Source organism: Paramormyrops kingsleyae, chromosome 17 (assembly GCF_048594095.1).
Source record: "Paramormyrops kingsleyae isolate MSU_618 chromosome 17, PKINGS_0.4, whole genome shotgun sequence".
NCBI classification, from domain to species: Eukaryota; Metazoa; Chordata; class Actinopteri; order Osteoglossiformes; family Mormyridae; genus Paramormyrops; species Paramormyrops kingsleyae.
In genome coordinates, this window is record NC_132813.1 from 21,297,021 (window position 1) to 21,310,406 (window position 13,386).

The following is a 13,386-nucleotide window of genomic DNA, read 5'->3' on the forward strand; positions in this document are numbered from 1 at the left end:
TGCAGCCGATCTGCAGCATCCCTCAGCATGGACTGCAGTGTGCTGTGGGCCAGAAGGGACCTGTTTGCAGATGGTCCCTTACCTGCAGCCGATCTGCAGCATCCCTCAGCATGGACTGCAGTGTGCTGTGGGCCAGAAGGGACCTGTTTGCAGATGGTCCCTTACCTGCAGCCGATCTGCAGCATCCCTCAGCATGGACTGCAGTTTGCTGTGGGCCAGCAGGGACCTGTTTGCAGATGGTCCCTTACCTGCAGCCGATCTGCAGCATCCCTCAGCATGGACTGCAGTGTGCTGTGGGCCAGAAGGGACCTGTTTGCAGATGGTCCCTTACCTGCAGCCGATCTGCAGCATCCCTCAGCATGGACTGCAGTGTGCTGTGGGCCAGCAGGGACCTGTTTGCAGATGGTCCCTTATCTGGAGCCGATCTGCACAGACAGCACTGGCGTCGCCATTAAAGATCCTGCTGTCCGGCAGGGTTTGCGTAGGTTCCCCAGGTGGAAGCTGAGACCCCTTATACGCACGACAACTAATGTGTATTGTTTCAGTATTTCTGTATTTTGGTCTTGGAATGACCTTAGATCGTCTCTGTTCATGGAACATCCTGCGGTTACTGTATGCACACGGGCTGTTAACGTTTTTTTTTTTTTTATGTCTTTTGTGATGTGGTCCTTCGGCTGTGCATCTGCACCGCTCAGCAGCAGTCCCCGTCCCCGACCAGACCCCAGCTACCCCCCCCCCCCCCCCACCCCCCAGTTCCTCTCCCATCGCTCTGTCCACTTTCGTTGAGTTTAAATAAAAGACTAAAGATCAGCGAATCAGGACTTTAAAGCTGATCCACTGAGTTGCCCTCGTCTCTCTCTGCTCAGCTGGACCATGGCTTTTCCCTCCAGAGATCAGGGTCTTTGGACTTCTGCCAGCACCCAGAGATGTGTTGGATAAGGTACGCCATGCTGCAGCTCCCGACCCGCAGCGTTTCCATGGCAACGTGCTGGCAGTCTCCATTCCCCCCCCCCCAATCCCCCACTCCAGCCCAGTCCTCCATCTCTTCGGAGAAGCCCCCTCTCTCAGTCGCCTTCATGCTCCCCACCCTGTCCGCCTGTCTGGTGAGGGCCTTGGACGTTTCCACTCTGTGTCCTCATCGCTCGCTGTGACATCACCAGCTGCTTCCCATCCCCACCCACACTGTGCTCGTATTTCTGTGGGTGGGGTTGTGCTGGGCTGCCGGTCCCTTTGTGCTGAAAGGACAGATGCTGTGTGTCTCTGTGGACAGGGTCTTGCTCTATGTGCCGTTTCCCTCTGACTGCTCTGTTATTCTGGTGTGAAAACTCAGTGTTTCAAGCGATGCATCTAAAACTCACCTGTACTGTGTAGTGTGGGCTGTCTTGCTGTACCTCCTGAAATGCCTTCACATTGTGTCTTTTTGGGTGTCTTCCCCTGTCTGATGGGGGTGTGTGGTCTCCTCGGGTCATGCTAACCAGCTCCTCCCCTCAGCTATCGTGCTCCCGCCTTCCACATCATTTTCACCCCCGCTGGGCATTCAGATCCTCTGGGTTTCTTTTAGTTGGATGTAGCAGCTGTGCACAGTGACAGGACCTTCCCCGACGCTCCCTGACAAGTGCATTATAATTCCAAGCGAATGGCACTGGTGCAGATTTATCCAGGAGCTGTTCTAGCTGTGAATATCACCACTGTTACTGTTATGGATTCTGATAAGTGGCTGATCTGTTCTGTATTATCCATCACAATGTCTTACCCCTATTTCCGGTTGATTTCCCTCACAGACCACCGCACTTGATAAAGAGAGGCAGGTTTTCAGACGAAGACGTCACCAGGATGTGAGGCCCACCTCCCGTGTGCCGCAGGGGGGTCTGCTCGTCGCCGCCCCCTGCCCTGCCACTAGCCCCACCCCTACTGACTTCACTTCCGAGTCTGAGGACTATTCTCCCAGCTCTGCTGAGACGGTCCGCTCACCCAATTCACCTTTCTAAGCACGCCTGCTTCAGCGGAAGGCCCACCTACCCCTAGCGTGCAGAGGGTGGGTGAGGACAAGGCAGAGGCAAGAAGGAAGGAGAATGAGGAAGTAGACAAGTCAAGAGGCAATTAGGAACCAACAGAAAGCACAGGGGCAGAGGTCATCCAGTCAGCACAATGGACACATCCCAGTGAACAGGGCATTTTGTTAGGATGCCTCTTATTGGTATATCAACTTGTTTGTTTTTATGTATTTTTACGTTGCTGCTAAGGAGAATTTTCCTCTACACTTTTGATGTTCTGTCAGCTATCAATGAACTTCTGATGGCTAAACTGCATGACGTCATGCCAGTCATCCTGAATAATCCACGTTTTTAAGTTTCAGCATCTGCGTGGTCACACGTTAAACCAGGTTGGATGGTGCTGTAACCTCCTTGTCTGTCTGTTGGGAAAGACAAAATGGAATTAGCCTGTACTGATGAGCTCTGCAGGATTGACTGGTCCCTCTGGGGCTGTGGTTTAGAGCAGAATAGCATTAGCATACAGGTCAACAGTTTTCTTTTCGTAGTTAAGAAATATTGTGTGGGTCTTCATTATGCAACATGGAGAGTATTTAACTTAACCTGGAATTTAGCATGGGATCATCCTGTATTTAAAAACATTCAGGACATAAACATTACATAGGTGATGTATTTTATAAAATTACTGCTATGTTCTGCTGAAGTCATGCCTGTATTTTTCAGGAGCACATGAGAATCACAACTCACTTCAGAGATCACTCAATTTCTGTGTTTTGCCCAAGAACAGAACCCCAAAACATTCCAAAATACTGATTCAATGGTTCCTTAGCTGGAGCAGATATGCACCATCGCCCAGTATAGACAGCAGTGTCCAACGGACCAGCAGGGACATGTTTTTCCCCGGCTTCGATAATCACAAGGCAGGATTGCGGGGTGCTCTTAGAAGCCCTACATCAATCTTTCTTGAACCTACAACCACAGAAGAGCACATCTCACCACAATTTTATCAAATGATCAGTCCTGTGATATGAGTGAACAGTGAGCTATTAAAGAGGCCAGATTAGGGCAGTGTCTGTAGCCTTAGAGAGGTAGAGGTACAGGACAGAGAGGATGGTGGCCATGGAAACAGGGACCAGGTGTCTAAGCTTACACTGTAGGAGAATCGATGTTATGCAAAATTTGGTGCACATGTAGCGTTTTACTCTTGTGAAAGTCACTTTTTTGTATTACTGAAAATGAAGTAGACACAAGGATGGAAAATGTAAGCATGTTAAGTGAACCTGAAACATTTAAACGTACAAAAGGATGGAAATGGTGCTGCTACAGGTAGTTTAAAGGACTGCTGGGCAGTTGTGGGCGCAAGAGGGTGTATATTTGGCAAGTGCAGGCGGACATAAGGCCATGAAAAATATGTGGTAGTGATTCTTGCTGCAGTATTTTCCCTCTCCAGAAGAGGGTGCTCATGTGAATTGAAACATACTAGTAATGTTTTGGGGCCTTATAGATATCAGGCTTCCTTTGCTGCTCCATATGTTATTGTTATCAGCCTGAACCTCAAAAATCCTAGCTGTGTATATTCTCTTGGAGAGCAGAATATAAAGTTTGAATGATATAACTTTCCCGGTAAGTTCCCTCCTGGTTCAGTGAACACTACCTCTAACCCTGACCCCCTAGCCCCCTGGCCTCCCCCTCCACTTCCTAGTTGGCTAAAGCAGTGGTGCTTTTGATTTGAGGCTGGCTGTGAACATGGTCATAGGTTCTTTTCCAGTTTCAGACATCAGGCTGCATCACACGATATCACAAGACTTGAATCAGTATCGTTCCTGCTCAGTCAAACCAATAGGTGCTTTTGTTTGGTAGACAGCCACAAAGCTCCCAGTGAAGTAGTGCAGTTCTGCATTACTGTAGCTGTGTTGGAGATCTGGCACAACCATACTTAGGTATAGCATCCAGTGCTGCCCCTCAAAGCGGAATCAGATCATGGCACCACTGAGAATAACTGGAGGAGCACGTAGTACAAAATGCAACGTAGCCCTGATCTGTATAAATCGGACTGCATTTCACACTGTAACCTGCACGCCATAGACTTTTGACTCGAAGAATGTGGAAACCTACACAATAAAAACCCCACAAGGAAATGCAAACTGTGTAACTGCAATAACTGAATGTAGTTATGATTTTGGCTGTGCTGGCAACATGGATTTCTGTGGACCAAGAATGTGTCCGAACTTACATGTGGTGACAAACATGGACGCCTCCAAATGCTGCCCCTGCCGTCTCTCTCGGCAGACCCCGTTAGTCCATTGGAGCCGCACTGGGCATGTGCAGTTCATGACCTGGCCTTTGGGGACAGCGTGCTTCCTGAACCACCTTTCTTATTGGACTCCTAATTCTCTCTTTCCTGCATGTTTATGCTCTTAAGAACATGGTCTTGTTTTTACTGTGATGTTTGTTTTTTTAAAAACTTGTTTTTCATGTGGCTTATCTCTGCAATATTTCCCTCTACAAATGCCTGTAATTTATCCTTTATAAATTGCCCTTCCAATTGGTGTGTTCTCATCCCTTCAGGACCGAGTTGTTTTGCACAAACCAACCAGAGTGTTTATGATACTCTCTCCCCAACTAGGGAATCCTCACAATATGAACCCAAAGCACGCTGAGAATGCACTCAGTGTCATACCTGTCAGAAGTTCGACCCAAAAGCACAAAAAAGAAAAGATGGTTCTGGTTTCCCTAATTGGTTTTGTAATTTCTGAAGCAACTGACTCCTTTACTGTATGTCATAGGCGAATACACACGTGATTGTTCACAGTTCTTTCTTAATTCCTTTCGCTAAAAAGTCACTTATGTACCAGGAAGGTAACTGAAAGAACTTGACCTGATTGAATTGTTTGTATTGGGTAAGTTGGACTGCATTGAGTTTCAGGAAACTGGAACAGCATTAGAAAGCACAAATAAGGTATAACTTTGCTACTTGGGAGGTTTATAAAGTTTATAAAATGAGTGCATCCTACATGAATGCAGACATATTTGAGGGTATAAAATTCTTGTTAATGAACTGGATGGAGTTTGTTGTACAGCTATAGTCCCTCTATTTCTGTTATTAATTAAAGGAAAATAAAGTGTTCAGGTGAACAAATACGTTAATTACTGGCGATAATTAACTATGGTGAATTCATTCAGCGGCAAGCAAAACCCACAAATAAAGGATTTCCTGAGACTATAATTTTGTGATTTTTGTCTTACATCAGCCTTACATCTGTACTGAATGTTTACTAATACAGCATTTCTCTAACCAGTCCTCAGGGACCCACAATTCCCTGGGAATTGGGAGGGAGCAGAAATGTGGACCATCTCCGGGTCCCCAAGGGTGAGAAACACTGGTCTAATGCATCCCAGACTTGACATGCACCATTATTATGTGGCGGTCAACATCATTTCCTTTATATGGAAGTGGTCATGATATTTTAGCTCATCGGCACATGCTGAACCAAAACATTGTGACCAGACGCCATTGTGACAATTCAGTGTGTAGTGAATAATGCCAACTGTCAAGTAAAATGATGTGTGTCAAGATCCGGTATCTATTAGACGGTAAGCCTTCAGTAACATCCGATAGTCACATGTTGATTACAGAAGAAATGGGCAGGGATGAGGGATTGAGTGACTTTGGTAAGGGCCAGATCATTATGGCCAGCTGACTGGACAGAGCATCTCCGAAATGGCAAGACTTCGGGGGTCAGCCGTGGTAAGGACCTACTGAGAGTGGTTTGAGTAGAAAATAACCAAGGTCCGCCGACAGGGTGTTGGGTGGCTGAGATGCGTCAGCGTGACACGTGAATGAAGGTTATCCTATGTGGTACGAACCCACAGAAGGGTTACTGTGGCACAAATAGCAGATAATTTTAATGATGCTCATAGGTGTAATATGTCACAGCACACAGTGGATTGAGCCTTGTTGCATATGGTGCTACGTAGCTGCAAGTCAGTCAGAGTACTTATGCTGACCCGTCCACTGTCAGAAACGCTTACAACCCTTTTGGATAAAAATATACTAAAGTATCTAATATTTGTGCCTCAGAACTGAAATGCACAATGTGTGGCAAAGACCACAAATGTACCACATCAGATAGGTAACATAAAATATGTATCAATTTGACTCAACACACAACATAATTTAACAAAAACAGCAAATGTGCATGAGAGCAAAACTCCACAGCAGCCATTCATGGTGCCATCTTGTGCTACAGTAGTCCCTCTGTTGGTATGTATCAGACGGGACAGCCTCCATTCACATCCCACACCCTGCACCTTTTCCTGCTTTTCCCCTCCTCAGTCCTCTCTCAGTCAGTACTCACCACGGCGGACCTTAAGCACCAACAAGTCTTGCCGTTTAGGAGATCCTCTGTCCCAGCCATCTAACCATAATGATTAGACCCTTACCAAAGTTATTCAGGTCTTTACCCCTGTCCGTTTCTTCTGCATTCAGCATTTTGACTAAGAGTACCTACCGTATGTTAGCTCGCCATCTAATACATACTAGACCCTGAAACCCAGTTCCTATGAGATAGTCAACATTATTCACTTCACATGGAGGTGGTCATAATGTTTTGACTCATCTGTGAATACGTATGTATGATTTAAGCATGACTTTATTTTAGCATGATTCTGATTTCTTTCTGCTTTCAATTACCATTAGTCATACCTTGATAGTGATGGTTTCACAGTGTCCTTGTCCAATACTGCTAGATCAAGTATCATGCAGTGCTCAATTTCCACCTGCAGAGGGCACTGTAGACCAACATACTGTAGTAATATAGTTATCTTTGTACTCTCTGTTGGCTTGCATACATTTCCTCACATCATATAAAGAGGAAAAATGAGTCAGAAACATGTTCAGTGAAGCTATACAGACGGTACACACTATTGTGTGTAAAAAACTGACAGCATTTATCTGATACTCCTCTTTATGATCATATCAGTTTATATACACAAAAATGTATGTCACACACACAGAGAGAGAGAGAGGACCGATATATTATGTAAAAGCTCTTTCTATCTTTTAAACCACGCTTTAAAATAAATATCTGGAATCAAAAGCTCAAAGTAATGTATTTATTTTTTTTATAAATACAACAAAAGAGAAAATCATTTTATTTTACAGTTATATCCATTTTTATATATTGGTATCATTTAAATAGTTTTGAACAAACATCAAATTTCGCCTAATAAAGATGCAGAGACACAGTCAAAATAGATAACTCGTTAAATCAGGGGCAACAAAAAATAAACGACCATATCAAAACAGAATTATAAATACAGCAAATTATTTTATGAAGCATATCCAAAACTGAATATAACCAAGGCTCTCATTATCGTAGCAAATGTAATGTTTAAACCCTTATGGAAGAGAAATTTAGATATATTTTTAAATAAATAAATATAAATAGGCTACAAAATCATATCGGATTTAAATCATATATTTCAGAAAAAATTAAACACATTCCATCATCTCTCATTGCTGCAATGTTCAATTATGTACCAGATCGAAAAATAAAATTGTCGTACATTTGTCCCAAAATATATTAGATTTTTTTCTCCCCATATTTTCTCCAAATACATAATTCTCCACGTCATCTGGGACATGTAAATATTAAAATACACTCTAAAATAATATTTCCAAATCCACATCTTTCTATTTCCATACAGGAAACTTTTTTCAAATAAACAGGGAAGAAGAAAGGAACAAAAAAAACACGGTATCATCGCGGAGCCTCCATCTTCTCAAGCTGCAAAGCCGCATTTCCCGTCGGGGCAGCATCCGAACACAGATGAATAGCAAATCAAAGGGCCAATTGTAAAATTCTACATAGATTTTTTGTGAGATTCTAAAACACCTTTAAACAATAAAACATGGCTGCGATTATGGTAGGATTTTGAACGTCACGTGGCGTTTCCGTGTGCGAGTCCTCGCTCAAAGCGGCCCTCCTGACCACCTCCACTCTGGTGGCTGACATGTGATACAGCTCACGGTGCCGCAGCTGCTTGCTTTACGCTCATTACAGTCATTTCCCCATGACGCTTCCAGCCCAAAAATATAACGACGAGTAAGAAATTCTTCATTTTGATTTTATGGGAAAACAACCTTTCCACTTCATGCCGAATATTCCAAACCAATACATTATGTACAACTGTGACGAGGGTCTCTGTATTTACAAAAGGCGAACGTTTTTTTAAAATAATTTCTTGTAAGTTTACACACAAAATAATTTAGGAATAAATAAGCAGTTACTGAGACAGTCTGAAATTGTCCTCGGGAGACACGAATGCGGTTTATGCTGGACAGCCTATGCTGATCTTGCTACAATAGAAAACAAAACTTGAATAAATTACTAAAATTAATATTAACAGGACTCCGCCTGTTTCTTCTTGTCTACCAGGATGCGAGTCAATCACTTGATTTCAAGATGTGAGTGAATCACTGGTCACCTGAGGCAGATAGACCGAATTCGAAAAGGTTAGAATTGTGAATTCCTAAATGGGGTTATGGTCGAGAGTCCATCACATATTTAAATATGTTTCGCAGCTTCGGCTGTCAAAATGCAGCATTTCTGCAAAACCACACATTTACAGAGCGAACACAGTACCACTGCGTAAGAAACATGTATCATTCCTAACTACCTTCCCATTCTTACTACAATAGCTTATTTATTTCAGAATATTCATTACCTTACAATGGTGCAATGCTTCTTTTGTGCATCTGATTTTAAACATCAAAACTTTATTCGCCTGTTATTTACTACACAGTTTGAAATGACCAGAGGTATGAAAAGAGATAAAAGCTTATCAGAAATTCCTGATGTTTGAGATTTGAATAACTTTATATACTTTATAACCAAATATTAACTACAATGCTAATCTGCCTTTTTCATTCAGGCATTGCTTTGTAGGTCGTAAGGCTTCCACAGACGGCCCATGTCTTGCTACTGAAGGTCTCCGTAGAAACATGAACCGCGGGTCATGTGACACAGGTCGGTTGGCAAGTGCCCAGAGAATGAAAGTGAGGGACGAAAACGGATGCGCCCTGACTAGCGTGGCTGACCGCTGCTGCTGGGTGATGCGGAACGCTCGTGGAAGAGGCAGGCGAACCAGAATCTCTCTCTTTCTGCTTCTGATAGCATGTTCTTTCCACTGGTGTCCTCTGCTTACTGGCATGTGGGACCCACGGTCACCTGGGAGATAGCAGGACGCGCCCTGCCCCCCCCCCCCCCCATCCAGCTGCCCGGCTCAGTACCGGTTCTGGTGCTCGTAGTGCCACCTGTTGAAGTCGATGTTGAAGGCAACGATGCTACCAGACGCCATGCCTGTAATGAGAGTCCTGCCGGAAGAACGGGAGCCAATCAGAGGGCAGCAAGGGGGCAGCTAAGAGAACAGGAGCCCAGGTGTGTTCGCATGCGTACCTGTGGGTGGGCACCAGCGCCTAAAAATAACTATTTATGTGATAAACCTGCATAAATACTTAAAGTGATTATTCATTTTGTGCACTGGAATAATGGAGCTTATTGCCCAGCAAACTGCAAGTCAAACATCAGTGTGGTGACACTGTGTGTGTGTGTCTGTCTGTGTGTGTAATGTGTCACAGAGGTTTGTTAATGGGGAAGGGCAGCTGCGTTAAGCCAGACAGAAGGTCACCAGCACCAACAGTAAATTAGCCCCCACCCTCCTTCCTAGCAGCTGAAAGTATCCATTCAGCTGGGGGGGGGGGGGGTGGGGTCAGGAGGGGGGGTCAGGGGCTGGTTTCACAGGGGCATCTCCAGGGCTGTAATAAGCCTCGTGGCTCACAGCCACCTGCAGTGGAAGCGTCTTATGAGGGGAGTGGCGTTTAGAGGGAGTGGCGTTTAGAGGGAGCGGCGTTTAGAGGGAGCGGCGTTTAGAGGGAGCGGCGTTTAGAGGGAGCGGCGTTTAGAGGGAGCGGCGTTTAGAGGGAGTGGCGTTTAGAGGGAGCGCCGCCTCGCTGCTGCTGCGGACACACATCTACTTTGGAAGAAGTTGACACATTAAAAATGGTTAAAACAGAGAATTTGTGCTTGGGTACTTCACTTCCTGTAATTGATGATGCCAGCCCCTTGACCTTTCACCCGACTACCCCCCGCCCTGAACACAAACAATTCATCCTCTGTGCTGGGCTCCACACCGCAATCCCTGGCTTGAGGGTAGTGGTTGGGGGGGGGGGATGCTGACAGTATATGTGCAGAGATAAGAATGTGCAGAGACTCTACGGAACCCCTCAGAATGCAACAGCCCTACGCTCTTCTGTTTCTATGGCAACTGGGCTGTATCTAAGGAAAACAAGGCAGGCAGAAACCTGTTTGCTCAAACATGCCTTGACAACCACATGACCCATGAGCAGAGCTGGCCTGCAAGCAGTGACCATCTTGCTGTGGGAAGTTGGGACAGACACGCCTACCTCTGATCATGTGACAGGTCCATGGCGCGGATGCCAGCGTCGCAGCCAGGGTAAATGTACAGCTGCTTAAAGTCACAGGCCTGCCACACCTCCACCACTCCATTGTCGCCACCCGTCACCAGGTTCTGCCCGTCGCTGCTCAAGAGGATGGCCTGTGGGGGGCGCCAGTGAGTCAACTTTACTTTCCAGGGTAAAGGCCTTCAAAGACAGGCTAACGACACAGTAATTTCAGGAAATGTCAAAGAATACACCAGAGAACCCAAGTTACATTCTATTACTAATTCTATGTTTTAAATAATACAAATTAGCATTATAGGACTAAGTAAAACATTAAAACCAAGTTTAATAAAGGCTCAGTGTGTTACAGTTTAGTCATGTTTAGCTATTTTTGTCCTATTTGAAAGCCACAGTGTTAAACAGAGTGCCACTGGCAATCCTTTATAGATGTGGTTGTTTGCATTATGTTGTGTGGCACCACTGTTTCTTTGTATATTTTTAGTTTTTCCTCTTGCACCAAACCATGACCAATTCCTGTGTGTTTTACAAACAGGGAACAAAACATTCTGAGTTCTCTGAGTAAACAGATTAATATTGATGCTTATCAGCTAAAAAAAACTTTAAAAGAATGTTAGACATAGGTACCTTAGCTACCTTACCTTAGTCGAGTGGGGGGGGGGGGATTATGGAGTAGAGAGGGACTCACTCGAGTGGAGTCGTTGACCTCCATCTGTGCCAGAAGCTTGCCGTTGATGCTGAAGTTGCAGAAATGGCCTCGTTCGTAGTAGATGATGCAGTGGCCCTCACTGGACACGGAGATGAGGCGGGGCCGCAGGCAGAGTTCGGGGCCCTCGAGGGCCCTCAGCAGGTCTCCAGTGATGGTGTGTACCAGACAAGGCCCCTCTGTCCACACACACACACACACACACACACACACACACACACACACACACAGCATCTCAGACACCTTTTTATCCTCATTTGAAAAATGACAATTTGAATTATTTCCCAAAAAAAGGCAAAGCTATTTATAAAAAAAAATGTCAAATTTGTCCCCCACAATATATATATATATATATAACCAATACTTTCTTGAGGTGTCTATCAAATATGAGTATTTAGACTTATTTCTTTTTTACAATATTTGAATAGCCGGTGTTGAGAGATGTCAGGATGATTTTTAAGGATCATTCTAATCTGGGAGATGGCCTCAGCCCATTGCACTAACCTTTGGCCCCACTGATGACGAGGCCCAGCTCAGCACAGACGGACACGCAGACCACCTCGTGGTCGTGGCCAGTGAGAACAGCGCGGGGGGCCGGATAGTCGCCTGTAATGAAAGACAGGAGCTCACAGGTAATGAAGAAGGCGGGGGGGGGGGGGGGTGACTCCATCCTGGGCAGAGAGGAGCCACTGAAAGAAACATCAAGCCGGCAGATACTGAGAGTGACACGAAAGCGAGGCTCCGTGTCACAGAGGGAGCCCATGTACTGACGAGCAGAAGGTCAGCAGATAAGCCAGCAGTCAGTGCTCTTCAGGAACCTCCCACAATGTAGTGAGTCTTTAGCGTCTCAAGATGACTTGCTGATACTTCGTTGCTTAGCTAATACCAATGGCCAACTGTAGCCATGTGAGCTCAAGCAGCCGACAGGCCTTTGATGCTTTGGGTCAGTTTCCTTAAACTGCCGTTCCTACAGAAGACAGCATGGCGAACAGCAGATCATCGAAGACCACAGAGGACCATGGCTTTACCGTCATGAAGCAAACAGTACCGAAGAGCCGATTGTCTGTTATGGTGCTCTCGCTTGCAAATGAGCAGTCGCTAATGTGAATCCCAGCATCCTTTGACTCTTGTGTCTCTGGTGGATCATGTTGCCATCAGATACGAACGCCAGGCAGTGGGGAATAATTAACGTGGCCTTTGTTGTAATTAACGAGATTGCCGCATTCAGAATGAAAGCTGCGGGATTCATTATGGCCATCGCTGGGGTGGGGGGCGGGGGGAGGGAATCAATGAGGCACTGGCAGGCAGACATGCGCATCTGCCCGGAGTTCAGGTGATCGCTCCTCAGATGACCTCCCTGTGCAGGAGGCGCAAAATTGACTCCCAATGACGGCCTTCAAATAAGTAACAAAATAACTGCAATCACAGCTGATTGAAATGGCAATACAATGAAAGGTCAGATAGGGTTACTCTGTAATTGGCAGGAAGCTGGGTGACACTGCCAAAGCCCCAGTATTAAAATAAATTACGATGTTATGATACTATAATTCTGCATATTAAATACATGTCACATAAATGGAAACTACATCAGAGTTTAGTCTAAAGGGACTGAGTGAGAATGCATCTTAAATGTACTTTCAAAGCCTCACACACAGATATGCAAACATGTGTTGACCATTCAAAACCTCTCACACAGACAGGCTTCCATGTGTTGACCAATCAAAGCCTCGCACACAGATATGCCACCATGTGGTTACCAATCAAAGCCCCGCACACAGATACACTTCCATGTTTTGACCAATCAAAGCCTCCCACACAGATACATTTTCATGTGTTGACCAATCAAAGCCTCCCACACAGATACACTTTCATGTGTTGACCAATTAAAGCCTCGCACACAGATATGCTTCCATATGTTCACCAATCAAAGCCTCGCACACAGATATGCTTCCATGTTTTGACCAATCAAAGCCTCACATACAGATACACTTTCATGTGTTCACCAATCAAAGCCTCGTACACAGATACGCCACCATGTGCTTCACTCTTACACAAAACGCTGGATTGCTTTTATCTGAACTCTTTGATCTTAACTCATAAAAAAAAACAATCAAACATTTGTCCTGGCATGTGTCTCTGTTCTGAGGCAGCATACACACATATAGACAGTAAGCTTCTAGCATGCATGTGTACACCCAGCCAGAACT

The 13,386-nt window shown here is 45.2% G+C and overlaps 2 protein-coding genes across 5 annotated transcripts in view; one reads left to right on the plus strand and one right to left on the minus strand.

The window, feature by feature from the left end:
- Positions 1-3,993, plus strand: part of dclk1b (doublecortin-like kinase 1b) — a 49,993-nt gene extending 46,000 nt beyond the window's left edge. For 2 of the 4 annotated variants that reach the window (XM_023826259.2, XM_023826263.2), the window contains 2 exons: positions 867-940; positions 1,782-1,978. In XM_023826259.2, coding sequence (XP_023682027.1) covers positions 867-940; positions 1,782-1,839 — 132 coding nt within the window. In that variant the 3' untranslated portion in view covers positions 1,840-1,978. Of the gene's footprint in view, positions 1-866; positions 941-1,781 lie in introns of all 4 variants that reach the window. The other 2 variants (XM_023826256.2, XM_023826262.2) reach the window with 1 other exon arrangement.
- A 3,099-nt stretch (positions 3,994-7,092) lies between these two features.
- Positions 7,093-13,386, minus strand: part of nbeab (neurobeachin b) — a 229,813-nt gene continuing 223,519 nt past the window's right edge. Inside the window, exons 55-58 of the mRNA XM_072701095.1 lie at positions 11,684-11,785; positions 11,162-11,358; positions 10,459-10,610; positions 7,093-9,369 (exon numbers count right to left, since the gene is read on the minus strand). Of these exons, the coding sequence (XP_072557196.1) occupies positions 9,279-9,369; positions 10,459-10,610; positions 11,162-11,358; positions 11,684-11,785 (542 nt within the window). The 3' untranslated portion in view covers positions 7,093-9,278. The remainder of the gene's footprint in view (positions 9,370-10,458; positions 10,611-11,161; positions 11,359-11,683; positions 11,786-13,386) is intronic.